The sequence below is a fragment of the Daucus carota genome, chromosome 1, assembly GCF_001625215.2.
Source record: "Daucus carota subsp. sativus chromosome 1, DH1 v3.0, whole genome shotgun sequence".
In the NCBI taxonomy this organism is placed as follows: Eukaryota; Viridiplantae; Streptophyta; class Magnoliopsida; order Apiales; family Apiaceae; genus Daucus; species Daucus carota.
The window spans coordinates 44,750,527-44,775,918 of record NC_030381.2 but is presented as its reverse complement, the minus strand read 5'-3'; the positions used below and the strand labels follow the sequence as shown (position 1 = coordinate 44,775,918).

At 35.8% G+C, this 25,392-nt stretch overlaps 5 protein-coding genes across 6 annotated transcripts; 2 read left to right on the top strand and 3 right to left on the bottom strand.

The window, feature by feature from the left end:
* Positions 1 to 405: 405 nt before the first annotated feature.
* LOC108211318 (tubulin-folding cofactor C) lies at positions 406 to 4,032 on the bottom strand. Its single transcript, XM_017382885.2, has 2 exons — positions 2,861 to 4,032; positions 406 to 619 (listed from the first exon to the last, which is right to left on the bottom strand). The coding sequence occupies exon 1, from the start codon at positions 3,891 to 3,893 to the stop codon at positions 2,874 to 2,876; it is 1,020 nt and encodes a 339-aa protein (XP_017238374.1). The 5' UTR covers positions 3,894 to 4,032; the 3' UTR covers positions 406 to 619; positions 2,861 to 2,873.
* Positions 4,033 to 5,002: 970 nt separating this feature from the next.
* Positions 5,003 to 8,456, bottom strand: LOC108205150 (ABC transporter G family member 1). Its single transcript, XM_017374966.2, has 8 exons — positions 7,797 to 8,456; positions 7,422 to 7,501; positions 6,874 to 7,323; positions 6,697 to 6,783; positions 6,468 to 6,596; positions 6,196 to 6,390; positions 5,984 to 6,070; positions 5,003 to 5,906 (listed from the first exon to the last, which is right to left on the bottom strand). The coding sequence occupies exons 1-8, from the start codon at positions 8,341 to 8,343 to the stop codon at positions 5,169 to 5,171; spliced, it is 2,313 nt and encodes a 770-aa protein (XP_017230455.1). The 5' UTR covers positions 8,344 to 8,456; the 3' UTR covers positions 5,003 to 5,168.
* A 2,319-nt stretch (positions 8,457 to 10,775) lies between these two features.
* Positions 10,776 to 16,005, top strand: LOC135149875 (uncharacterized). Of its 2 annotated transcripts, none has more exons than XM_064085659.1 (2): positions 10,776 to 12,759; positions 15,363 to 16,005. In XM_064085659.1, exons 1-2 carry the CDS (start codon positions 11,543 to 11,545, stop codon positions 15,364 to 15,366), a joined length of 1,221 nt encoding a protein of 406 aa, XP_063941729.1. In that variant the 5' UTR covers positions 10,776 to 11,542; the 3' UTR covers positions 15,367 to 16,005. The 2 variants fall into 2 exon arrangements, with proteins under 2 accessions (XP_063941729.1, XP_063941728.1); XM_064085658.1 differs by having other exon boundaries at positions 10,777 to 12,759; positions 15,454 to 16,005.
* A 1,866-nt stretch (positions 16,006 to 17,871) lies between these two features.
* Positions 17,872 to 19,001, top strand: LOC108199407 (ribonucleoside-diphosphate reductase small chain). The gene has a single exon (XM_017367212.2). The coding sequence runs from the start codon at positions 17,940 to 17,942 to the stop codon at positions 18,927 to 18,929; it is 990 nt and encodes a 329-aa protein (XP_017222701.1). The 5' UTR covers positions 17,872 to 17,939; the 3' UTR covers positions 18,930 to 19,001.
* Positions 19,002 to 20,255: 1,254 nt separating this feature from the next.
* Positions 20,256 to 22,801, bottom strand: LOC108223205 (uncharacterized). Its single transcript, XM_017397343.2, has 5 exons — positions 22,514 to 22,801; positions 22,015 to 22,418; positions 21,483 to 21,931; positions 21,284 to 21,402; positions 20,256 to 21,193 (listed from the first exon to the last, which is right to left on the bottom strand). Exons 1-5 carry the CDS (start codon positions 22,691 to 22,693, stop codon positions 20,711 to 20,713), a joined length of 1,635 nt encoding a protein of 544 aa, XP_017252832.1. The 5' UTR covers positions 22,694 to 22,801; the 3' UTR covers positions 20,256 to 20,710.
* Positions 22,802 to 25,392: the final 2,591 nt, after the last annotated feature.

Here is a 25,392-nt window from a genome sequence, read left to right as displayed (position 1 = left end):
CTCAAAACTAAATAAGTATCCTGTTGTACTCAGAAAGAATATTCTAGTATATTTCGTATTTCTTGCAGCTGAAAAAGTACAAACCCAAACGTTATATTTTTCGTGTCATGAATAAAATTGATGGATAACATGGTCAGGTGACTCAGGTCTACTCACAGGTCCAAAACATGCCACAGTAGACTGCCTATTTACCAAAATATCACAGGGTAGAGACAGATTGAAAAAAAAGGATTATGAACGTTTGGCCATATGAGGGGGGAAGAGCCTTTAGAACAAGGCAGCTGATCCCTGGCATGGCCAAGGAGCTCTTATCTGCACATCTGTTTCTCACCAACAGCTGAGAATTTAAAAATATTCCCCCCCACCAGAAGACAATCCATCTTCTCAGGCCACTTACAACAATAGTATGCAAAGGAAACATGTAATTAAGTAGAAAGAATGATACTATCTGTAGCATATAGACCCTAGCATCCAAGAGAATATCATATTTTCTTCAATCAAAATATTTGTTACTCAGCACAATATCTTCAAAACATATGATCTAAAGAATGGGCGCAGTAGAGTAGAGAGAGAGAATTTCTGCTATTCGCGCTCCTTCGTCAGCAGGCTATTGGCAATTCTGCATTCATCAATATTTACTGTCAGCAACTACCAAATGCAGCTTGATAAAGAACAAGCAAAAATCATCTTTCAATTGAACTTCAAACACAATTGTGGAATTACAAAACTAAAAAATATACACATTTCGTAAAAGTTTGTCATAGAAAGAAAATGTTGGTCACAGAATCAAGGAGTGCCCAAGGCCCCAAGACGTGTCATATGTACTCTTAGTCCAGAAAGAGCTCAAGAGAGCTACTGTTAATAAAAAGAGTGGTCAAAAGCTGGTCCTCAAAAAGCTCAAATTCTCCTAATAAGAAAATCAATGATTAAGGTTATGACATACCTCTTATAAATAAATTTCAATGATCACCTATTATGACTAAGGTTATAACATACTTCTTAGTCTTACATAAATAGGAAAAAATACTTATTTCTTTTATGATTAACCACACTCACCCACCGACCTTGTCTTGACAAAGTCTAAATCCTCGACCATTAAGGGAGCAAGGTAACCAGGAGGCCTTTGGTATAACTACTTAATTTCAATAAGTGACAATATATGTGTGAGTATATATATATACAAGCACGTGTAGAGCCCTTGCTGTGATTTGTGAACATGCTTAATGATTAATAAGTTAACAGTATCTTATATGATACCCCCCCCCCCCCCCCCCCCGCGTCCTTTATATTCGGGACAGAGGGCTCGACACGCATTTTAAGGCTCCTATAAAGTATACTTCCTCCGCCCCCCTGAGTTATATACATTGGGGGACGGGGACGCGGCACGGACTTTAATGCTCCCGTAAAGTATAGTTCCGTAACTGAATTTTAAGATTTTTCTTTTGTAAATAAAAATTTGAATGTTATATTTTTATTCAGAAAAAGAAAATTTAAAAAATAAGTAATGGAACTAAATTTTACAGGAACATTGAAGTGCGTGTCGAGCAGTGAAAAAGAAACGTATAGAATTAAATGGGACGGAGGGAGTAGCTTCTTAAATTATTCTAAACTGTTTTCTTTTCTGAATAAAAGTTTAAAATTTAAAGTTTTATACAAAAAAAAAATTAAAAATAAGTTATGAAACTATGCTTTATATACGCCTTAAAATGTGTGTTAAGCAGTGAAAAAAACTGTAAAGAATTTAGAGGGACGGAGTGAGTACAATTTTATTGAATGATTCATATTTGTTGTAATGAGTATCTTAATATAAAATATAATGTCATTAACTTATTATAATATATTTGTAATTTCGTATAAATGATAGTGTATTCTAATAGAAGGTACATTTAATAGTTTGTATTTTGTAATTCGGACAGATATTTAATTAAAAATTCAGAAGTTACATATACTAACATAAAAGTTGATACATAAAAATTAAATAAACCCTAACATGCAACACACTTAATTGTGTTTGGTCATAAATTTATTGTTTCATTTGTCTCTTTATAGCCTAAATTCCAGTTATATAACATCCTCAAGAATTTTCTAAGAAAAAATCAGAGAAGCACAAATTTCCAAACCCATTTGCAAAGATGCTTATTACAAAAACCAGCATGCAATATGATGTACAAAATAATCTAATTAATTCATGGATTTTCCAGAACTATTCAAAAGCAACTTGAAAGAGGGGGGCAGGAGTAATCATTCAATTACAATTGTATTGCAAAAACCAACATGCATATGATGTACAAAATACACTAATCGATCCATGGATTTTCCAGAACAATTCAAAAAACTTGGGGGGGCTTTAATCATTCGACTACAATTGTATCCCCTTGTACTCTTAAATAGTGATAACCACAAAACAAAGGGCTATTCAATAGTTCCAACATAGGAGTCCAGGATGGAAAACTACATCCTATGCATCAATCATTAGACCCATTCCAGTTTTCCTTTATTTCACCTAATATATTGCTTGCTACATATGAATATAACAAACCAAAACACTTTGAGGTTTCATGGTAACAGAATTGTTTAGCTTTAGCACAATAAGTATACAAAAAGTATACAGCAGCAATTATAGATTTATCCAGCAATAAGCAAATAGTTGAATAATATCGATTAAAATATAATACTTATATATCTGTATCCAATATAGGTCCTCAAGGAATCCTATTATCTATTGATCTTTAAGATAACTTCACTATTGTTTGGTCTGTCTATCATATTAGCACTTATATAGGATAAAGAGATTCAAGTACAGGTTGTAGTGTTCGTATGTAATCATCACAAACAGATATATAAGTATATAAATCAAAACCTTGATCATCATCTCATTGCTCTGAGCCAGAGATATTTACTGTGGCAATCCGATCACATTCCGGTAAAATAGACCAATTTGGGGATTGAACAGCTCTTAACCACTTAAAATCATCCACGTTGGCCCAATTCCCCGTCTCCTCGTCAAGGTTTGACTTCTTAAGATCCCTCTCGATCTCATTATAACCCAAACAATATGGTGCAAACCTCACTCCACTACAATCCTCGATTATAGGCCTACTCCTTACTCTAAGATAAAAATCAGTTCCCCTAGCATGATGTATCCTAATCTGATGCGACGCCATCACAAAAACACACCCCTCCACTTCCTCGATCAACACTGACCCGAACACTGCCCCCACATAAACTCTACAATTAACCAACTTATGAACAAACAAAGCCCGGAAACAACCTATCAACCTCACCTCACAATTCACCAAATCCGAAAGCACAAACTCCCCGATTTCCTCCTCACCACTCTTGAATTCCTTCACTAAAACCTCATTTTCCTTTCCCTTAAACCCCACTGAATCACGAACACCAAAAACCCCAACATTTTCAGCAGCAGGCACTTCATCAAGCACCTTGCGTGCACTCTCCAAGCTCACATTCCCACTCGCTTTCTTCGACTTAAAAGAAAATTTCTTCTTGGGTATCACTCTACAACTAACCTCGTCCAAATTCTGCCTAAGATCAGCCACAGATTTGAGAGAAGCACGGAGTTCATAAGGCGGCAAAAAGTGAGAGTTTTGAGAAATTAGGGTCTCGAGCTCTGATATAGAGACAGATAGAGTGGCTATATCTGATCTGGGGTCGCAAGATTTGGGGATTTGAGAGAGCTGAGACTCAATTGAGAGCTTGGAATTATTGAAATTAGTGAGAAATGTTTGTGTGGATTCGAAAGAGGGGTCGTTTGGATCACGTGATTTGGAAGAGTTTCGAGAATCGTGGAGGCGAGAGAGACGATCGAGCATTGCCGCGTGCTTGCGTTGAGTCGCTTCATCAGTGGGAAAAGAGCTTCCTTGATTCTCCATTGTGTTACTGAGAAAATGCAAAATATGACCGCTTAAATTCCTGTATCTTTGAATACACACCGGGTTGTTTAGGAAAATGTATGTTATTGTTTTGAAATGACTAGAAGATTACTGAGATTACTATGTCAAGGGGGCACAAATGAATTTGGGATGAAAATGAAGAAATTTGAAGAGATTAGTGTTCGGAACCCTCAACTTTGGCTCATCGGTAGATGAGTACATATATTTTGGAACGTGACAGTTTACACCCCAAAATTTGTAATGTGTTGCAGTTTGTAATCCTTCCCTTAAAAATTTCTGTTAAAATAAATATAAGGTGTTAGTTAAATTTCGAATCTTATATTAGTTATTTTGACTCATATATCTTTACTTTTTGTCTGGAAAGTGATGATTTGTATCTGAAAATATGTAATAATTTATAGTAGTTCTAATTTAATTTTTTGATGTTATCAGGTGGTTGACCCGCAATCGAACCGCAGAAATCGCAGTTTAGCAGTTAGAATTGATTTGTTTAATCGCAATCGTGAATCTCGTTGTGATTCTTAGATTTTATGAAACTGTTATTTGCGGCTTGGTTTGACTTTAGTATCACAACCGATTCGATCCGAACCGCATACACCCCTATTTTTTGATTCGTTTATGATCGTAGATTTATAAAACCGTTATTTGGGGACTTTAGTCTCGTAAGTCGTAACCGATTCGATCCGAATCGCGTACATCCTTACTTTTTGGTTCGTTCGTACTTGAAGACGAGAGCGGTTGATCTAATAACAATGATATTTAATATTCTCAGTTAAATTACATCAAAGAAAGTTTTCAGTCTGATATGGCAGAGTTAAGGTCCCTTGGTCCTTATAGATGTTCAAATTAAACTGTGCTTTCAGTATTGAAGACAAAATATACTCTGTTTTCACTCTCACTTTAAACTACTGATCCCCTATAAAGACCAGATAGATTGATCACTTGGCAAATATTAGAAAACCGGGCAAATTGCAAACCAATAGTATAATTCTTATTCTGTAAACGAGCCTTGACCCAGATCATTTGCCAGCATGATGTAGACGACTAATAAACTAGTTACTACTGAGGCTTACCAGCACATAGAAGACTAAAGGAGAAAAGATTTATTGTTTTAAAACGCACATCAAATCTATCAATCCTGTCTGTTGCCAAAAACACACCAGAATAATAGACAGATGCAAACATGTATCACACACATTTTTGTTGCCATGAATTCATTCACTACACACACAAATAGTTTGCCTTGTTTTTAATCTATTCGCGAAATGTTAAATCAACAGTATAAAATGAACAATCGAACAGTGAAAAAGTCCGAACACGACGAACACTGCATCCTACATCAGGGGCTGTAGAATTATCTTCTGAGTCTGTACGCCAAGAACTAATCCAAGCTGCAATCACTGGCTTGAACTTCTCTAAAGCCTTTATAATTCCAAAGAACAGAAGCCTGTATATTACTACCATTCCCAACAAAACCGCCAAATCCAACCATTTTGAATAATCTTCCATTTCCCAATAATTCTTCAAAATCTCCTCTCCAGTAATTGTAGGCGGTCCTCCAACTTTCTCATTCGGAAATGTCAGTCCCAGATACTCGTTCTTGAAAAGTCCCTCACACGCGTACTTGTGGAATGAAATGTAGCTTATTGGATATTTCCATAATGGCTTAGGGAGATCATCTGGCAGTCGAAAAAACCCTCCGTTCAACATCATCATTCCTTGAAGTCCAGCACCTGTGATGATTCCCAACAGAAAATCGGGGACAATACTTGCAACCATCATCATTAGGCTTTCGACCAGTAGCATACAGGCAAAGAGTATCATGCCAAAGTAGACAATACGGTCAAACTCCTTTTGCAGGCCAACGAGGAAATAAGCAATTGACCCAGGGATGATACAGATCAATAACAAGTATGGTGCAGAAGAAAGGGTGTTTCCCACAACATATGCAGCTACTCCATAGTGTCCATTCAATCTTTCTCGTATAAAAATCTAGAGATCAATGCAAATAAGTTGATCAATTTCAGCAAAATGTTGATGTGCTCAAATATGAATATCAAGCTATGTACCTTCATATCCTCTACAAAAGAAGGGAATCCGCCTATGGCCATAAAAGTCAAGAAACTTGCCGTAAACATGAGCATTGAACCTATAGCCTGTCATTTATATATTATTAATAAAATTTGTACAAATTTATATACATTGGCTAAGCAGAACTATTTTGAAGACACTGGTTTGGACATATATGCACATAAGATTAGGGAAAGATTCTTAAGCTTACCTGAATCGCGCTGTAACTGTGGCCAACGTCATAAAATATGGTCCCAATGCACAAGCACAATGCAACATAAATTACCAGACGAAGCCAGTAATAACCTGGATCACGATACATGTTGATGAAAGATCTTTTGGTAAGAACTTGGCATTGAGTAATGAAGCCTGCTTGACCTTCCTTCTCCTTTAGTGTCACTTGATTCTGCAGGAAAAAATTGAAAAATGTGAATTTTTGTAAGTGTGTGTACCAATTTAAATTTTAGTAAATTTTTGATTTACCTTTTCACATATCTCTTGTACTTTATTGATAACTTGCTGGTGTGCTTCGGATGAGGTATATGCATTGACAAGGATTTCAATGGCTTTTGTGGCAGTTATTACGCTTCCACCAAGCTCATGCTCAACATCCTATTTAACATTGAACACCAAGATACAGTCAATTAACAAAGCACTACTGGGAATCAGGAATGCTTCCTGAAATAATATTGTACATACACTTGGTACTTACAACATCGAAATCAATATTAATAGTTCTGAGGAAGTGATCAGAAAGATTTCTCGTGCTTGGACAAGGGAAGCCATTAGAGGCAAAGAACTGCAAAATAGTATAATAATAGTAAAAATTATGACTGGCAGGTGGTTAAATACGTTTTGTATAGCTCATTAGCATAATTTGAGTAATTACCTCATTAGCTCGTGAAGTTGCACCAAAATAAACTTGTTTACCAGATGATAGAAGTGATAAATTATGGAAAAGATCAAAGACTTCACCACTTGGTTGATGGATGGAAGCTATGACAGTCCTTTTATCCTGCTGAGCAAGTTTAATTATACGGCTCATGACATGGTAAGATGCTGCACTATCCAATCCACTTGTAGGTTCATCAAGAAACAAAAGTTGTGGGTGTTTCAAGATTTCTATGCATATGCTAACTCTCCTCTTCTGGCCACCGGTAAGGCCTCCAATTCTGGTGTTCATGTCGTCCTGCAATCCCATGTCTGTAATCGTCATTATGGCCCTCTCCCTCTTCGCCAATTTTGACATAGAATCAGGCAGTTGGAGTTGAGCGGAAAAGTATATGGCTTCTAGGACGGTTAGTGTAGTCATCAGTGTATTATCTTGAGTCACATAGGCCTAAAAAGTCAAAAAATCTCAATGTTATTTCAGAATTTTCTACCTAAATATTTCGAAATAAATGACATATTCAAGAGTATTATTCTTGGTATTCTTACTGAAGCACCAAAAGCCAGTGCTTGTTTGTGCCCATTGATCAGAATATCTCCGCTCTGTGTTGTGTTTGAAGCCAACCTTCCTGTAATTGATCATTGTGTTAACATTGCAAAATAAGATTATGTGATACTATTTACATTTAAAATCATCTGGATATATATTGAGAGATTCAGTAGCTTTCTCCACACTTAGCAAAATATAATTTTAAGTAGATAACTTTGTATAAAGGTGTCACATACGCCTTCAAGTGCCATGTTTTTCTTGAAGAGATCAGGTAGCAATTAAAATGCCATTCACATGACCCGATACTTAAAACGTTTAAAACTTATACATAGCTGCAGAATAAGTGAACTGGTATATAGTACTAGTAGAATCACCTGCTAAAGTATCAAGAAGAGTAGATTTGCCACAGCCAGAAGGACCCATGATGGCCAAACACTCACCAGGCCTTACATAGCCCGTGAGCCCCTGCAGAATTGGGCGGCGACCACCATTCTTCCCTGGCACAGTCACCCACAACTCACTCCAGGTGACATAAATTCCAGAAGCTTGACTATCATCCTGTTGTTCTTCCCTTCTTGAAAACCTTGATTCAGTAACTTCACTTTTCACTGATCTTGATCTCCTGCTACCGGAGCCATAGAGCCGAATAGAAGGAGTTTGAAGGCAGCCGACATGAGGGGGTGACCGTAGAGGAGTGTTTGTCGAGGAGGCTGAGTTATAGAAGGGCACATCATCAGCTTCAAGTTCAGGAATGTAGTAATTGTGGTGTTGCTCAATGTTAGTGTTAATTTCATCTTCATCTGTCGGAGGTGTTGGAGTTTCAGATTGATCATTTATATGCTTTGCATTGAATTTCAGAAGAAGTGTTCTTGTTGGATGAGCTAGGGGAGTCAATCTAGACAAGTTATTTGGAGAATCCATGTGAAATGTGTATGACTAGATTGTCTTTAGTAAGAGCTAGCTAGCAGCAACATTGAAGGAGAGTCTTATACATATTATCATTACTCTTACTTTCATGTACATGCTCCTTTTTCACCACAATTATATTAGAAAAATCCAGAACAGTATATAAATGTTATTTAAGAAGTTAATTAGCAAAATAAAAGAAGTTGGCTGATTTTAGCACCCGCATAATAATGCAAATAAATTACACATTGACATTATTTTTTGTTGAAACGACACTCTCCCTGAAAACATATTTGAAAAATGCATTACACCTTTATGAAATTAATAAGATATCACCAACAACTTGTATCTGCTCTGAATAGTGGAGCAGGTGAGTGAGATCAATGACATAACAACATTACCAGTCATAATAATTTTAATTATAATATGTAATCTACTAATCTGTAGTCTTTGCTGATTAATAGTAATGTAGAGCATTCTATGTAAATGAGTGTTTCCATGTGTTGAAATTAGCAGATTATTATAATTCTGCTGCAACCAATCAATAAAGTGCTTACAGCCTTTGAGCCATGAATAATTAAACCTGGATTTGGATTTTAGCCATGCATAACACAATGGTAAGGTATGGATGTTGATAGACGAAAAGCTTTAAGGTAATAGGGGATATTGGATTCCATGTGCTGTTTGCTTAGTACACCGTTTTGGAATTTGGTGATCACCACTAGCACTAAAAAGAAAAAACAGAACCTCATCATACTAAATTTCCTATATAAAAGAATTCCTTCTCAGTTCGAATAAAAGCTCTTTTTTCTTGTAGTGTTAATTATAAGTTGTTGCGCAGTGAGGTGTGCAAAGTATACATTCCTGTCAAAACTATGTTTGCATATGAACCATTGTAAGAAGACAATGGTTGTGAGGGAGGCTGGTATCTGAGTGAATCGAGTTCTTTCAACGTTAGTTTGATATTTTAGATGATTATGTCTGATGTTTTACTCAATTCTTTAATATACACTAAAGTAATCAAAGTGCAAACAGAATTTAAGCAAGCTGAGCCTGAATTGTTGGGAATTTAAACAACTCCAAGGAGAAAAAACAAAATTTGGGATTATATATAACACCACCAAAAAGTAGTAGGCCAGTAATGGTAACAGCTGAATGGCTCAATCATTTTAAAGTGTTGATCTCCCTCATTGCCCCAGAAATACAGTAGATAAAACTCAATTCATTGAGTTTGTTTTATGCAGAGGGTGTTATGTGGGTAGTGGGTTAATATACTAACCATGAATATTGTATATGGTGGACATGCATGTGCAATATAATCCAATCGCACCTCTTAATCTCTATGTAGGTTATTCAGTCACTGGCTCTCCTAAATATTCAAGTTGTGCAGAAGATATTTTAATAAATAATATCTCAACACTCCTTCACCGGAAAACCCAGTTTTGAGTCGAGAGTCATCAATTTGGAGAAATATTTGCCTTAGTGTTCAGATTTTATAATTGAGAATTTCGGGGGTAGGAAGGAATCAAACTCGAGATCTATCCCAAATTTTTGTTGATACCATGTTAAGCTACTAGATAGTTCTCTAAAATTTCAAGTTGTTAGCGGGGGCTTTTTAGAAAGACTCCTACAGGCTCTTAAAATAACGTACATCACGGACATTTGCTATCTACTTGTTTTGGTAAATACATGCAAGAAAATAAATGTAGACAGACCCTTAGTACACCGATGTTGAATCTTAATACAAATCACTTTCACCTTTTGCAGAAAGAGATTTCCTTCTCTCACACAACTGTTTACAAATTATGGCCCTGGATGCAGACTCTTTTTTTATATAGAATAATGATGCTATATTGTCATCAAGTTCAGTAAAATCATGTCCAGCATATAATTTATTAAATGCAATTATTCTTTACTAATTTGTTTGAACAGGAGCTGAAGAAAACAAAACCCATACATTTCAGGGTGAGCGAGAGTTCAGTGAAGGTATCCAGGGACAACAGAGAATAATCCACTAGTTGGGCTATCCAATCGTGCTCAACATTTGTACATCTAATCGGATCATATCTTTACTATTGTATAAAAAACATCAAAGACTTGCATTATCTTCATTTCTGTTTCTCCATCATTATCTTTTAATACCACCTCCTATTCTCTTCTTCACGCCTTGGTTCACTTCCAGTGAACCAAGGTGAACGTATATATATACTTTCTTCAGAAGGCACATTATCTTATGTAAACCTAATTTATGGGTCATCGTAAATCTTCTTGTCTAAGTACAAGGTATTAAACACTAATTTACAAGGAACTGACAGCAAGTCACTGATTCTACAGTACATATACTATGAGAATATATAACTTTGCTGATAAAACATAGTACCAAGTGCACAAGTTTTGTCAGAAAAATTCAGATATACACAATATTAGTATTTACCTTAAAATTTCATAAAGAAGCAGTTATTAGGTTCATCCCCGTGACCTAGCAGATAGAATAAAGTAACTTTTCAGATAGTTTAACAAAGATTGACCTGCAGCAGTAGTTCTGATTAAAACCGAATTAAGTTTTTCTGCACAGGACGATATATAGTAGACGTAGATAATTAAAGAGATCAAAGACTATACCACTGTAATTGATGAATAAAATAAGTTGCAGTTCTTTTATCTGAACAAGTTTAGTTAATTATATGCCACACGATATGATCTGTCTGCAATTCGTGATCCAATGCTAACTCTTCTCCAACGCCTTTTAAACTCCACCTTCCAATTCTCGTGTTACTAGCATCCTGTAATTCATAGTTTTTGACATGCAATCAGGGAGTTGGAGCTGAGCTGAAACATTATTATTCTTTACCCCAAGAGTTACTGCAGTCACTGTGTTTGAGCCCAAACCTATGTGGAACAAAAGTCTTCAAAAGGACAGAATCCATTAAATTAAGCGCGAGCAGTTTAAATATAGGTGCGAGCAGATGGAAATCTAACTTAGAGTATGAGTTATGATATAATGTGCACACAACCTGAATTGTATGACCATCAGTTGTTTGCCTGGGCTTAAAGCCCGGTTTAAACTCAAAAATCTAAGTGGTGTTTGGCCAGGCATTTAAGACTGGTTTCTGGTTTGAAAAGTTCGAAGTTGTTTGTGTAAAAAGTGAAGAAGTATTTTTAAGAAGTTTAAGCATCTCCAAGAGGCTCCTAAACCCAAGGATTGAATGAAAATATGAAAGTTACTGAGTTTATCCAACAACCAGGGATGTGGAATAGCGAACTTATTCAACAACTTTTTCTAACTCCAGATTCCGAGCTTATTTTATCAATCCCGCTAAGTCCTTTCGATCATCCAGACTCATGGTTTTGGCACTATAGCAGGAATGGTAACTATTCGGTCAAGAGTGGATATATGATGGCGATCTCAAATAGTAAATCAGGCGACTCATCATCGTCTGATGTAGTTTCAAAATGGTGGAAAGCATTCTGGGCAGTTAAAATTCCAAGGAAGATACTATTATTCGCGTGGAGGGGTTATCATGAGATACTACCCACATGGAAAGGCATATACCGTAGAAATGTATCTTCTCATAGCAGTTGTCCAATATGTGGTTTCGGAGAAGATTCTAACGCACACGCCGTGTTTTGGTGCCTTTTCTCTCAGAGTTTGTGGGAAACAATGGATTACCCTTTCTTAGTAGGTCACAAGGAAGAAATCTCCTTCAGAGGGGTGTTATTATACGCCTCTGAACTACTAGAAAAGGAAGAATTTGCTAGGATGCTTATCACAGCATGGGGCCTATGGATAGAAAGAAACAAGAGGACTCATGGTCAACAACAAAGAAATCCACAACAACTGAAAAATTGGTTAACCTTGTACTATGATGAAATAAAGATGGCACATGAGCAAGAAAGTGGAGCACAAAAGAGCAGAGAGAACTCAATTGCAGGGCAGATTGGCAGAGATAATTCGCATGCGAATCAGGTTGGGATAGAGACTCAGGATCTAGATCTGTTTGTAGATGCGGCAATATCCACTTTCTCACAGAAGGTAGGCTTGGGAGCTGTTATTGTCACACAAAACAAAAGGAGTCTAGCAGCCCTTTCAAAGCCTCTAGAGGGTGCTTTATCAGTATTACACGCCGAGGCGTTATCTCTACTGGTGGGATTACAGTGGACTCAATTTAGTGGGTTGACACCAAAAAGAATTTTAAGTGATTCCTTATCTGTGGTCCAGGCTGTAAACAATGAAGAGGTGGTGTATCACAATGAAATGGGGATTCTCATTGCTGATATAAGAAGACTATTTTCAAATTTTCCAGACACGAGAGTCTCACACACTAGTCGAAAGCACAATTACCCGGCTCACAACATGGCCAGGCAAGCACTACAGTTAAACGAGGAAGTATCATGGATGGAAGATGTCCCTCACCATGCTGAGAACCACATGTAAGAATAAAGTTGGAGCATAGTTGTCAGATAGATTATTTAAATAGTAGCAGAAAATCCTAATTTTCATTCCCCAGAACATTGACTATATTTATTTGCAAGGCACAAACCACTTTTATTCCCTAAAAGGACCATAATATAAGAAATTCATTCTTGAAACTTATTAAAACATCTCTAGTCTTCTAGATAGTGAAAATATGCATTTTGATGTAGTTGTGTTTCAAGAGTTTGAACTGTATGCACGTACTAGTAACCTTCATATGTTTACTCCCTGCCATGATAAGTCTATAAGACTTCCTCGAATGTCTGCTTCTATATAACTGAAGGCTACTATTGTTATCTTTGAATCTTAATAATATTATTTCAAGGGGTTCAAATATTTGTTCACAGTTTGCAATCTAGCAGTATATAGCAAACAGCCTAGACATGGGAATTATCTCACTAATTTTTCTATACTTTTCTCGAGTCCAGGAAAGTCTTGTTGATCGAGTAAAACTTAGTTGTTGAATAATTCAAACTTTGATATGATTACAAACTTACAGAGTAAATAGTTTAACTAGGGTAATATAAAAGTTATTATTCTAAGCCAATCCTAATCTACATACATATTGCTGATTGTTGGAAAATGACTGTTACTACTAGCAAAACAAAACGTCCGAAGTTAAAGCCAGTTATCAGTAACTTAGATTGTTTAAACAATATCTGTCAAATTAATTAGGTGATTAGTTTGAAAGTGTTGCTTCCTAGTTAAACCTCAAAAGATAAAGGATTATGATATGTTCATAGCAGAGACCAGAGTCAAGATAATTATCTCCAGTGCTACTGATTAGTGAATATGCCTTAGTCTTCTGGCATACATTCAGGATTCTTCAATCTGCTAAAGCTTCTGGCCTGGTGACAACTTTTAAATTTTAGTTTTATGATCTTATAATTTGTGTTTATTAGCCACGTATGCATCTACATCCACTAGCACATCTATATCTTGTAATTGCTGAAAACATCTGCAAATTTTTAGGCATAATAGGATAAAAAATTGGTTTAGTTCTACTATATATATATGTTCTGTAACACTGGAATAATGTTCTGTAATGCTGTCCAGAATTTTCGCAAAGTAATAGAAGCTCAAACTAGTGCAGGTGTGGGTTGTAATATTGATAAAATATTTCTTGTGATAGTAAAATTTAACCTGGATAGCTTCTTTCTTTGCTGCAGTAAGTAAAGGGCAAGTAAAACAATTAATAACAGACCTAGTAACAACTTTGGTGAGAATTATAGTTGAGTTTAACCTACTGGACTCTTAGAAAATACAATGTGGAGGACAACAAACATAATTTAAATCTTGGAAAATACAAGGACAAGAAGTACATGAGTAATTCAGGGGATAGCTGATAGCATACACACTTGATTACGTGAATAAGTTTCAACTTAATCTTAAGTTTCTCGTCTAAACAACAGGAGTGAGAACCCAATTTAAATACCACAGAAAAATCAGGGTTAAATTGTTCTGGCATCAAAATTAAAAATAAATCGTAAAGGAATCATATATAACTAACATATATTCCAAGAATAAATGGCTGCTTAAAGGAGCAATGATTTGAAACGTCAAATATGGAGTAGATATTGGCAATCAAATTAACAAGTTAATAAATAAGAATCAATAGTAAAAGAGAGTATCGATTTAGGAAAAGGTAACATAAAAACTAAATTAGATAAAGAATAACACAAGAAGCCAATTAACTCTAAGAAGTAGTATCTCAAAAAATACAACTGATACCGGGAATAAGTCAAGCATGGCCATTGTAAGCTGGAATGCTAGAGGGCTTAATAGTGAAGAAGCTATTAGACAAGCAAGGTTACTTACTAGATATTATAAGCCTGATGTACTGGTTTTAATGGAAACTAAGCTGGAAGCAGGTAAAGTTAGTATGATGTGTAATAAACTCGGCTTTGAACAAGGCTTTGAGATCCCAAGAGTTGGACTGGGGGGAGGACTTATGATTTTGTGGAAAGAAATGGTGGAAGCTTCTCATTTGACATCATCGACAAATCTTTTTAGCTGTTTCATAAGGTGGGAAAACCAACCTTAGATTGTTTAAACAATATCTGTCAAATTAATTAGGTGATTAGTTTGAAAGTGTTGCTTCCTAGTTAAACCTCAAAAGATAAAGGATTATGATATTTCATAGCAGAGACTAGAGTCAAGATAATTATCTCCAGTGCTACTGATTAGTGAATATGCCTTAGTCTGCACTTTTTTCTGGCATACATTCAGGATTCTTAAATCTGCTAAAGCTTCTGGCCTGGTGACAACTTTTAAATTTTAGTTTTGTGATCTTATAATTTGTGTTTATTAGCCACGTATGCATCTACATCCACTGGCACATCCATATCTTGTAATTGCTGAAAACATCTCCAAATTTTTAGGCATAATAGGATAAAAAATTGGTTTAGTTCTACTATATATATATGTTCTGTAACACTGGAATAATGTTCTGTAATGCTGTCCATAATTTTCGCAAAGTTTGTTATGTATGTGTGATTTGATTTTACACCAAGTGCATTTGTATAACAGGGGTTGATTAATGAGTTTAAAAATCTTAAAGGTGAGGATCCTTCTGAAGAGAAGTATCAATTTCAGTCGAATTATGTAAACGGGTTGCTAGCAATCATTTTCGTTTTGGGTGTACTGTATAGGTCCTTGGAGACTAGAAGAATGAGGTCGTCACAGTTTGGCCCAGGCTGGGTACGAAGCCTTATGACAGACTACAGAGTTCCTTTTTGATAGGAAAATGGACAGCATTCACAGACCTTGTACCTGGAAAAGCTCTTGCAGGAGTTCCCAGAAGACTTCGTATTCCTCTTCCCCGTAACTCTGGGTTATTTAATTGCGGGACAAGTAATCCAGGTTGGATACTCAGTTGTTTTTAACATCTCTGAAATGCATATTGAAGATACCATCAGTGTGCGTCAAGAATAAGTGCCAATAACTACAGCTACTAATTGCAGAATATGGGAACAGTTCCTGCATTGTACAACTTTGCTGCAATCATCCCAGTAGTAATGATAGCAATAATGATCACAATGTTGCTTCCCAAATGGCACAACAGAAAGAATTTAATCTCAAGAACCAATCTGATTCACATTATGATGTATTGTTGCATGGTATATTTTACTATGTATTAAGTCCTAAAGTATCTAACCAAAGAGATTTCATTATCTCTTTGGTGTAGATGTTTTTTGAGTAAAGTGCATTTTGTGTACTCCTAATATACTCACGACATCGTTTGTAATACTGTAGTTCAAAATCGAGCACTTGCAATATCAATCTCTGTATTTCTTTACACTTTGGTGTATTCCGTTAATTTGGATTAACTCTGTTAATAATTGAAAGAGTAAAGTGCATTTTGTGTACTCGCACTTTACTCAAAAACATCATTTGCAATACTCTAGTTGAAAATTTACAGTAAAGTGCAAGTACACAAAAAGAACTTTAAATAAAGTGCGAGTACACAAAGTGTACTTTACTCTCTAAATTATTAACGGAGTTAACCCAGATTAACGGAATGCAATAAAATACAATGAAATACAAAAATTGATATTACAAGTGCTCGATTTTAAATTACAGTTATGCAAGTGGTGTCTTGAGTGAAGTGCGAGCACACAAAGTGCACTTTACTCATGTTTTTTTAATTGTATTATTGTAGTTTTGAGTTACTCTCATTTTTTTCAAGATTCTCTGTAACATATTTATGTTCCATTCTTATTTAGCTTTATGTTGCTCGTCTTTCTCTTATGTTATGATTTATCAACTTTATTTAGTCAATATATATGAACTTCTCATGTTTTTTGTATTTATGTGGTTTTTTCAGGGTACTCGACAGAAGTTAAGGACGGAAAGCCGAGCAGGACCTTGTGGGTGTTTTCTTATCGAACATTAAAGCTTTATTGTCTAAGCGTCCCCGGTCATCTCTGCATGTCCGAGGGTTAGATGGTAAACTTTCTTGAACGAAAGGAACTCCTGGGAGCGGCTTTTGTATTCTGATACAAATCGTTTATACGAGAAAGTATCTTGTGACAAAAAAAAAAAAAAAAAAAAAAAAAAAAAAGAGGCTCCTAAACTGGCTCTTAAATCAAAATTTAAGGAGAATGAGAAAAAAAAGAGCTCCAAGAGACTCTTAATGGCTCTTAAAAACTTTAAGAGCCTCTTCTCTCTCCTCTAATTTAAGAGCTACTAGTTGGATCTTAACTTAATAAAATAATCATTTCCTCCAATTCTCACACTAGACTCCCACTACATGACAAATGTTTGATTTCAAAATATGAATAAAATATAAGTTAGGAGCAAATATAAAGAGCATTGTTGGAGTTGACGCTCTTAATTTTATATTAACTTACCAGGAGCTTAATATTTTATATTATATATAGAAGCCAACTAGGAGACTATTGGAGATGCTATTAGAATGCTAGATTTTGTTTCATGGCTTTTACTTCTTTATCAAACATTTTAATCACTTATAAGCCTTAACTTGCTTCTAATTTATACTTCACTTCTTTATTTTATGCAAGAAGTACTTATTTCAAACTCACCGAAACGACCCTTGTATTGTCATAAATATTAGAAATAATAAAGCTGGTTTGGCTAAACTTATGACTTTACTTAACGTAACTTATCTGATAAGCCGAGAGTTTAAAATGTCTGTTTGAGTAATTTCGACTTATAAATGATTTATAAATTATTAAAAATATAATAACAAAAATAAAAATGATTTATAAGTAACTTATGATTTAGGAGTAATTTATTGATCAAAATTTGATCAATTGACCACAAAAAGTCAAACAAACCAAATAAATTGAGACGTCGAAAGTAATATAATTTTCAATAAATGACTTTTAAATTTTGAATTAAAAACCGATTAGTTCCGGTTGAGCGTTTCTTACTTGCACAGGTGCGAAACGAGGGCTTTCCACCCGTTTTAAAGGAACACACAGAAACTGTAATTCATAATCATGTCAATTTTGAACTTTTTAACTTTTACTCCCAGTTGGAGCCGAAACGCGGTAAATCATCCAAAAATTTCAAATCCCCCGCTCATATATCCCCATTATATAACAACCGCATCATCATATTCAACAGCGATCCGATTCCCAAACCCTAGTTCAGGAAACCCTAGTTGATCAAAATGCCATCATCTGAAGAAGAGCCCCTGCTCGCTCCCAACCCGGACCGGTTCTGCATGTTCCCTATCCAATACCCCCAAATCTGGGAAATGTACAAGAAAGCCGAGGCTTCCTTCTGGACCGCCGAAGAAGTCGATTTATCGCAAGACACTGCTCATTTCCAAACCCTAACTCCCAACGAGAAACACTTCGTCACTCACGTGCTCGCTTTCTTCGCCGCTTCTGACGGCATCGTGCTCGAGAATCTCGCCGGCAGGTTCATGAAGGAGGTCCAGGTGGCGGAGGCTAGGGCGTTCTACGGCTTCCAGATCGCGATCGAGAATATACATTCGGAGATGTATAGTTTGCTTCTTGAGACGTATGTGAAGGATTCGTGTGAGAAGAGTAGGTTGTTTAGGGCGATTGAGACGATTCCGTGTGTCGAGAGGAAGGCGAATTGGGCGCTGAGGTGGATTGATGGAGGGGAGTGTTTCGCGGAGAGGATTGTGGCGTTTGCTTGTGTGGAAGGGATTTTTTTCTCGGGGAGTTTTTGCGCGGTGTTTTGGTTGAAGAAGAGAGGGCTGATGCCTGGATTGACCTACTCGAATGAGCTGATTTCGCGAGATGAGGGATTGCATTGTGACTTTGCGTGTTTGTTGTATGATTTATTGAGGGTGAAGCCGAGTGAGGAGAGGGTTAAGGGGATTGTGGCGGATGCAGTTGAGATAGAGAGGGAGTTTGTTTGTGATGCGTTACCGTGTGCTTTGGTTGGGATGAATGGGGACTTGATGAGTCAGTATATTAGGTTTGTGGCGGATAGGTTGTTGGTTGCGTTGGGGTATGGGAAGATGTATGATGTGCAGAATCCGTTTGATTGGATGGAGTTGATTTCGTTGCAGGGGAAGACTAATTTCTTTGAGAAGAGGGTTGGGGAGTATCAGAAGGCGTCTGTGATGAATAGTGTTAATGGCAATGCGGATAGCCATGTGTTTAAATTAGACGAGGATTTCTGAAATATTATTGTTATTGGTAGTTTAATTTATTAATAATGTGTTTTACATGAACAATGTTTGTATCTGGTGTTATTGGTGCTGTGATAAGTTGAATGAATATGTAATGTATATACTGTCAAGTGCTTTCTTTAAGATCATCTTATAGTCTTGTTCTCCTTACAATTTATAATCCTTGCACTAAAACTAGGGATACTGTCTGCAAACTGGAACCACTTATGATTAACTAATAAATTTTGAAATACATCTTTCTAGATTTTGTGGAACCGTTGATATTGCTTGATAAAAAAATCTGTCATGCAGTTGCCTACACATTCTGTTTGTCAGATAAGAGCCTCAGAATATCCATTTATCTAAATATGCTTCTCTAAAAGGTTAAAAACTTCACAAGCTCTGCATCTGAATGGTGATTTGCAAGTCTCAAGCAATGTCTTTCACGGCATTTATAATAATGCATGCCAAATGAGAATAGTGTTCTTAATAGATGAATTAATAGTAATATAGGTGATTGTTCTTTATATTCCCAATTGGGGTTTGGGGGGGGGGGGGGGGGGGGGGGGGGGGGGAATTTAATTAGTTTAGGGTGTCATTGCACTAGAAGCTGTAGAGCAGAAAAATCCATGTAAGGAGTTATCCTATAAATAGCTTGATCATACCACCAGATAATATGTTTGGATTCCCTAAGTTGGCTAATTCTGTTTAGTTGCTCTGTCACTGGTATTGATTATAATTATCTTTATTTGCTAGAGGAAGTGATGAACTGCAGTTGATGAGCTCAACATGCACTCACCTGCGGAATATCATGCAGACTGTGTAAGCCATTATCTCTATTTATTTGTTAAAATTCATATCCATTTCCCTGACAAGTGACAATTGTTATAACTAAGGGCCTGACAAGTTTGCACAAACTAATTGTTCAAACTTCAAAGTTAAAATTTATAGTTTTAATGAACTGTGTACACTTTTTGTTAGTATATTGTAACTGCACTTAGATACATTCATCTAATAACACAGCCAGGATAAAACTAATGGAGATCGTGCGTATAAAGAAAAAGTTGTAAAGATTATGTAATATATGCATGACTCGTGAACCTGCAAAAGACAAGCCAATATAAACTCTTGACACGAAAAATCCTGAACTGTATATTTGACAATATCCATTTTATCAGGCTGAAGTTCGTTCTTTACTGCACAATGGACACAATATCAGTACACATCCAAGGGCACAATGTCCGAAGTACGGGAAGGTGTGATTTCATAATTTTTTTATATGTCGTTTTATTATCTGAGCATGTATTAGGAATTGTAGAGAAAATATACAAGTTATAAGCATGGTTGTTACGTCGGTAAGTCGAGTCGAGTCGACCGGAGTGTCCGGCAAGTCGAGTCGTGACTAGTCGTGACTAGTCGTAGACTAGTCGACACTAGTCGACAAAGTATAAAATTAGTAATTTTATATATATCTACATATTCTACACTTCTACACACAATTGACTGCACAAATAGGATTATAAGAAGCAAAGTAAACTAAGACAGAGATGCAGAATACATACCTGGCCAGCAGAAAACAGTAGGCAGAGAAACAGAATACACAATCTGGACATAGAAAAACAAAGAATTGCAGAAAATGTAGGCAGTGGACAGTAAGTAGAACTGCAGAACTGTAAAAACTGGGCAGAAATTTAAATAGTTCAGCAAGTGGAATGCAAAATAACAAGTGCATAGTAACAGTCTAGAAGACCTAAAAGAAAGCAAGATAAAAACACAACAATGCAGTCAATTAATTAAACATAATCATCAAGGTCAAAGACTTCATTTGTATTCGAATCAGTAGCATCTTCGCGAGTAGAAGTTCTTGGCCTTTGTCCATAATCATCATCGACGTTCTCATCATCATTTAAAATGATAGGAATGTGATCTTCCTCTATGTCATTATCCTCATCTACAAGTGAAGTAGAAGCACGCCCACGTCTATTATAAGTACTTAACTCAGTGCCACCTCTTCGAGGATTACGACGTCCTTCCATACCTTCCGTTGCATCCAATGCTCTATCAACACCCATCCATAACTCCTCATCCCCGGGATCAACAACTTCTCCATTTACCCACTCATTATCCCATTGAAAATCATCTAGAAGCAAAGGATCAAAATTCCTACCATCTTCACGCCTCTTTTGGAATCTTGTTGCAATTTTTCGGTTGTATTGTATATACACCAAATCATTCAAACGTTGATGCTCCAATCTATTCCTTTTCTTGGTGTGAATCTGTGAAATAGGACAATTGCATACAAATACAATATTAAGTAGTGATTACTAAGTAGATAACGACACAATTTAGAAGAAATAACTACTTACAAACTCGAAGGTGCTCCAATTACGTTCGCAACCGGATGAGGAACAACATAGGCCAACAACTCTTTTAGCAAACATTGTTAGCTCAATAGTATTGCCACCAAAAGCAGCCCACCAATCAACTATTATAAAAAAAACATTGTCAAGCACCGTTTCAAGAACATCATTAATCATAAGCTCATAATTAACATCATGTACTTACGTGGACTCTTAGATTTCCTTTGCCGAATTGATAATTGCTTTCCAAATGAATTTCTTGAATTATCATATTGATCGGCTTGGTCACTTATCTTTTCCACCAAACTTATGTCAAGCACCATCCTTTCAAGAACATCATTGAACTTCATCCTCAATTTTGAAGCATATGCATGATCATTTTCTTTGATTTCAAAATATCTTCCGGGATTAAGAAACAAAGCAGCTCCATATAATTCCACTTCCATTTGAGTCTCCCATCGCCTCTCAATAATTCCTAAGACTTTTTTTTGAAGTCTTGGTTTTTTATCAAGTGCATCTTTGATCCTAGTCTTGGCATAATCCATTGAAGCACAAATCTCCGCCATAGCCGGTTTTTCATCCCCGTCAACAATCCTCAATACAACTAAGAGTGATTGTGATGCTCTAATACAATCCTCAACATTATTCCAAAACCTAGCATTAATAAAACAAGTGAGAAAGTGTAGGTATTTCTTTGATAGTTCTTATCAAAAAGGACACAATAAATATTTTTTTACCTTGTTGAAAGAGCAGCATCATGCACTTTTCCTCCGACAACAGTTTTAGCCAACTTAGAATTGAACCACTCTACACCACCAAACAATGCTCTCAAGGCCTCCCTATTTTTGTGTAAACTTTGTAGTGTGAGGAAAGCCGTAGCAAATCTTGTAGCTGCTGTTCTCACAAGGTCTCTCCCTAATGTCTTCTCCCTCATTGCACTTAAGAGTCGACCATGCCTATACACAAAGGTGGTTATATTTCTGCCATGTGTGATGGTTGAATCAAACTCCTTCAACTTGGCAATATCCTCTAACATTAGGTCTAAGCAGTGTGCGGCACAAGGAGTCCAATAAAGTGTAGGAATACGGCGACATAATAATCCTCCCGCGGCTTTAAAATTAGCACCATTGTCTGTCACAACCTATATAATTATGTCATTACTCATTAGTATTCACCTAAACAACAATACTTAGAGATAATGTAAGAAATAAAGTAATATATGTCATTAGTATATACCTGAACAACAATGTCTCTTCCAATCTCATCAATCTGTTTTTCAAACAGATTTGCCAACATAACAGCATCCTGAATTTCACTTGAAACATCAACTGATTTGAGGAAAAAGGTCCCCTCTGGACTGTTTACAAGGAAATTAATCAAGTGTCTCCCCCTCTTATCTGACCATCCATCAGACATTAGTGTACATCCATACTGCCTCCAAGCTTTTTCGTGTCTTTCCCTTAGCTTGTCTGTCTCTTTCTTTGCTTTCTCAAGTAGTGGAACCCGCAACTCATGATAGCTTGGCGGCTTTAATAATGACAAGTGTGTTCTCCAGTGTTTTGGAAAAGCAGCTATTGTATTTTGATTATTTCATTTGCGATAATGAAATCATATCTGAGTACCAAACAATACATCCAGATCATGTAAAAAGATTTTTCTACATTTTGTGCTCTCTATAACAAAATCTTTCAAGGCAATCATGAGTCTATTAAAAAATAAATAAATCTAATTCAATTATCATAAAACCTTAAAAACTATCTACAAGCTCTGACAAATATTAGCTTCACAGCTTTAAAAATGAATAATGAACGTGTGGAATAGCTTGAGATAGTACTGCCAACGGCTAGCTAAAAGTTTCTGTTCAGTGTTCCAACAGATTAACAATATTCCAGTCCTCATACATGATACTGGAAGACAGTTTTGGAGTTCTATATATTCTTCCGGTGACTAAAGTATGGTGGCACACAAATTCAATTGAATATTTTTTCCAAATAACGACTGGCGAAAACACACATCTAAACTTATTAGTTCCAAATAACCTTATTTGAACATTTAGATATTTTATCATAAAATCTCACTATAATCTGTTGTTTGTGTAATCGAAAATGAAGGAATAAGCTCTTATATAGATAATGATCACCCCTTCTTTTAATTTAAACCTTGTTCTCCATCAATATGAGCAATAAAGGAAAAATTACAATCTGCTCTTTGGAAGAACTTCCATTGTCATTTTCGACACTTTAAAGTCCCAGCTACACAGGCTTCCTATCCAACAAAAATGGAATGGAAGGAAATTCCCGGTGGCCATTAAAGTCAAACAATCCAATGTACATGAGGTTTTTCTTTTCTTTTTTTGTCAGTTGAAATTTGCACTCTTCTATTCTTTCAGCCCTTTACTCCTGTTTAACCTTCAAGTTTGCATAAACTTTTCGCTCCCCTCAAGCCCTGACCAAACGAAGCATTAGAAAACATGAAGTAAAATAGAATATTACTGGGACAAAGTATGATTATATATGATAAATTATTTGGAGTCATTAAGTAATTTTGAAAAGACAAACATGATATTAGAAGCTGAAAGATAGATGCTGATATATTCATATGCAGACTATCAGTTATGTAGTAAATCTACAGAATTAGATAGTTAAAGTTTTAGCGGCATACATATCGCAGAAAAGAAAATGAATTCAATGTGCTCATATCTTATTAATTCAGACCTGATTGCATGGTATGGAAAGGTAGTTTACTTACACTTAATCAATGATCATGACATAATAAAATAAAACTTGCAGATCCTAACATCAGTTCATTTTTTTAAATCTGTGACATAAATATCAGATTAGTAAAAGTTTTTCCCTCTCTTTATAGACCTAAAATAACCCTTATGTTACACCATATACCTGGACCATCACCAGAAGCCAATTCTAGGCGTGAAACTCAAAAAATGGTCTACAGTCCTGTCTAAATGGTCCATTATATGAACAAATTTTCAAGTCTTTCCAAATTTTCAGCACTTGTGTCAATATATTATTTTTCAAGAAATCTCAAGACCTATGTATATATAATCACACCACATGGTGTGTCACTGTATTAGAATGATGTAATAGGTCTAGGCAAAAATAATATGCTATTTGCAGAATTTGTAAGAGAATTATGTTTACATCAACTTTTTGTAATTAATCTTTACTACCATACGGCATTTCTTACCAAGTTTAAAATAAGGATAGGATCCCGTGTCACCAACTGTTTAAAATTATAGAGTCTAATAATTGGGATCATTGTCATTTTCGACACTTTAAGTCCCTGCAACACACGGTTCCCATACTACAAAAAAGGAATGGAAGGAAATCCCCAGTGACCATTAAAGTCAAATAAATCCTATTTACTCGAGTTCTTTCCTTTTTCTGTCAGTTGAAATTTGCACTATTATCTACCCTTACATGTGAGTTGTGATCAAAGTACATGAGAATCTTATCATCATAGCCTCTAGGTAAAGTCCTAATGAATTTAAAGTGCCTGCAGCCTGGAGGCTTGAATTTTAGGCTGGATATGGGGTTTTTAGCCATACAACATAACACAATAATGATGTGTGGATGTTGATGTGCGGATGTTGAGAGGATTATAAAGCTGTAACTTTAACGTAATATCCGATTCTTGCTTTGATGATATATTTGCATGTGCATTTATGCTTAGTACACCAAATTTTGAATTTGGGGATTACCTCTTTCACTGAAAGAATAAATAAGACAATACAGTTTATCATGTAAAAAAATCCATCGAACTTTCATTAATCCTCAAAATGAATATAGAGTGTGTGTGCGGAGATGTGGAGAGAGAGAGAGACTCAAAGTGAATATATAGTGTGTGTGAGGAGATGGAGAAAGAGATTTACAAAATTAATTTTGTTAGTCATGGAAAAAATAAAATTAGTTCTTAATATGTTTAAGCTCTAAAACTTATGCAGTACTAGATTGTCAAGTTAAAGCAAATCATGAATTCCAAAGAATGTTGCTCAATAGTTAATATATTTATAAACAAATAAACTGCATAAAATGATTACCAACCAGGCTTGAACTTTACCTGAGCTCTTGTTGATATATTTCGACATTCCTGTAAAC

Coding starts and splice junctions, on each gene's coding strand:
- LOC108211318 (XM_017382885.2), bottom strand. CDS start 3,893: ATGGAGAATCAAGGAAGCTCTTTTCCCACTGATGAAGCGACTCAACGC.
- LOC108205150 (XM_017374966.2), bottom strand. CDS start 8,343: ATGGATTCTCCAAATAACTTGTCTAGATTGACTCCCCTAGCTCATCCA. Junction 6,391..6,467: donor TACAAGAGATATGTGAAAAG/GTAAATCAAAAA, acceptor TTTTTCCTGCAG/AATCAAGTGACACTAAAGGA. Junction 5,907..5,983: donor CTTTTGTAGAGGATATGAAG/GTACATAGCTTG, acceptor ATTGATCTCTAG/ATTTTTATACGAGAAAGATT.
- LOC135149875 (XM_064085658.1), top strand. CDS start 11,543: ATGAAAGTTACTGAGTTTATCCAACAACCAGGGATGTGGAATAGCGAA. Junction 12,760..15,453: donor CACCATGCTGAGAACCACAT/GTAAGAATAAAG, acceptor TGTACTGTATAG/GTCCTTGGAGACTAGAAGAA.
- LOC108199407 (XM_017367212.2), top strand. CDS start 17,940: ATGCCATCATCTGAAGAAGAGCCCCTGCTCGCTCCCAACCCGGACCGG.
- LOC108223205 (XM_017397343.2), bottom strand. CDS start 22,693: ATGTCTGATGGATGGTCAGATAAGAGGGGGAGACACTTGATTAATTTC. Junction 22,419..22,513: donor GAAGAGACATTGTTGTTCAG/GTATATACTAAT, acceptor ATAATTATATAG/GTTGTGACAGACAATGGTGC. Junction 21,403..21,482: donor AAGGAAATCTAAGAGTCCAC/GTAAGTACATGA, acceptor TTTTTATAATAG/TTGATTGGTGGGCTGCTTTT.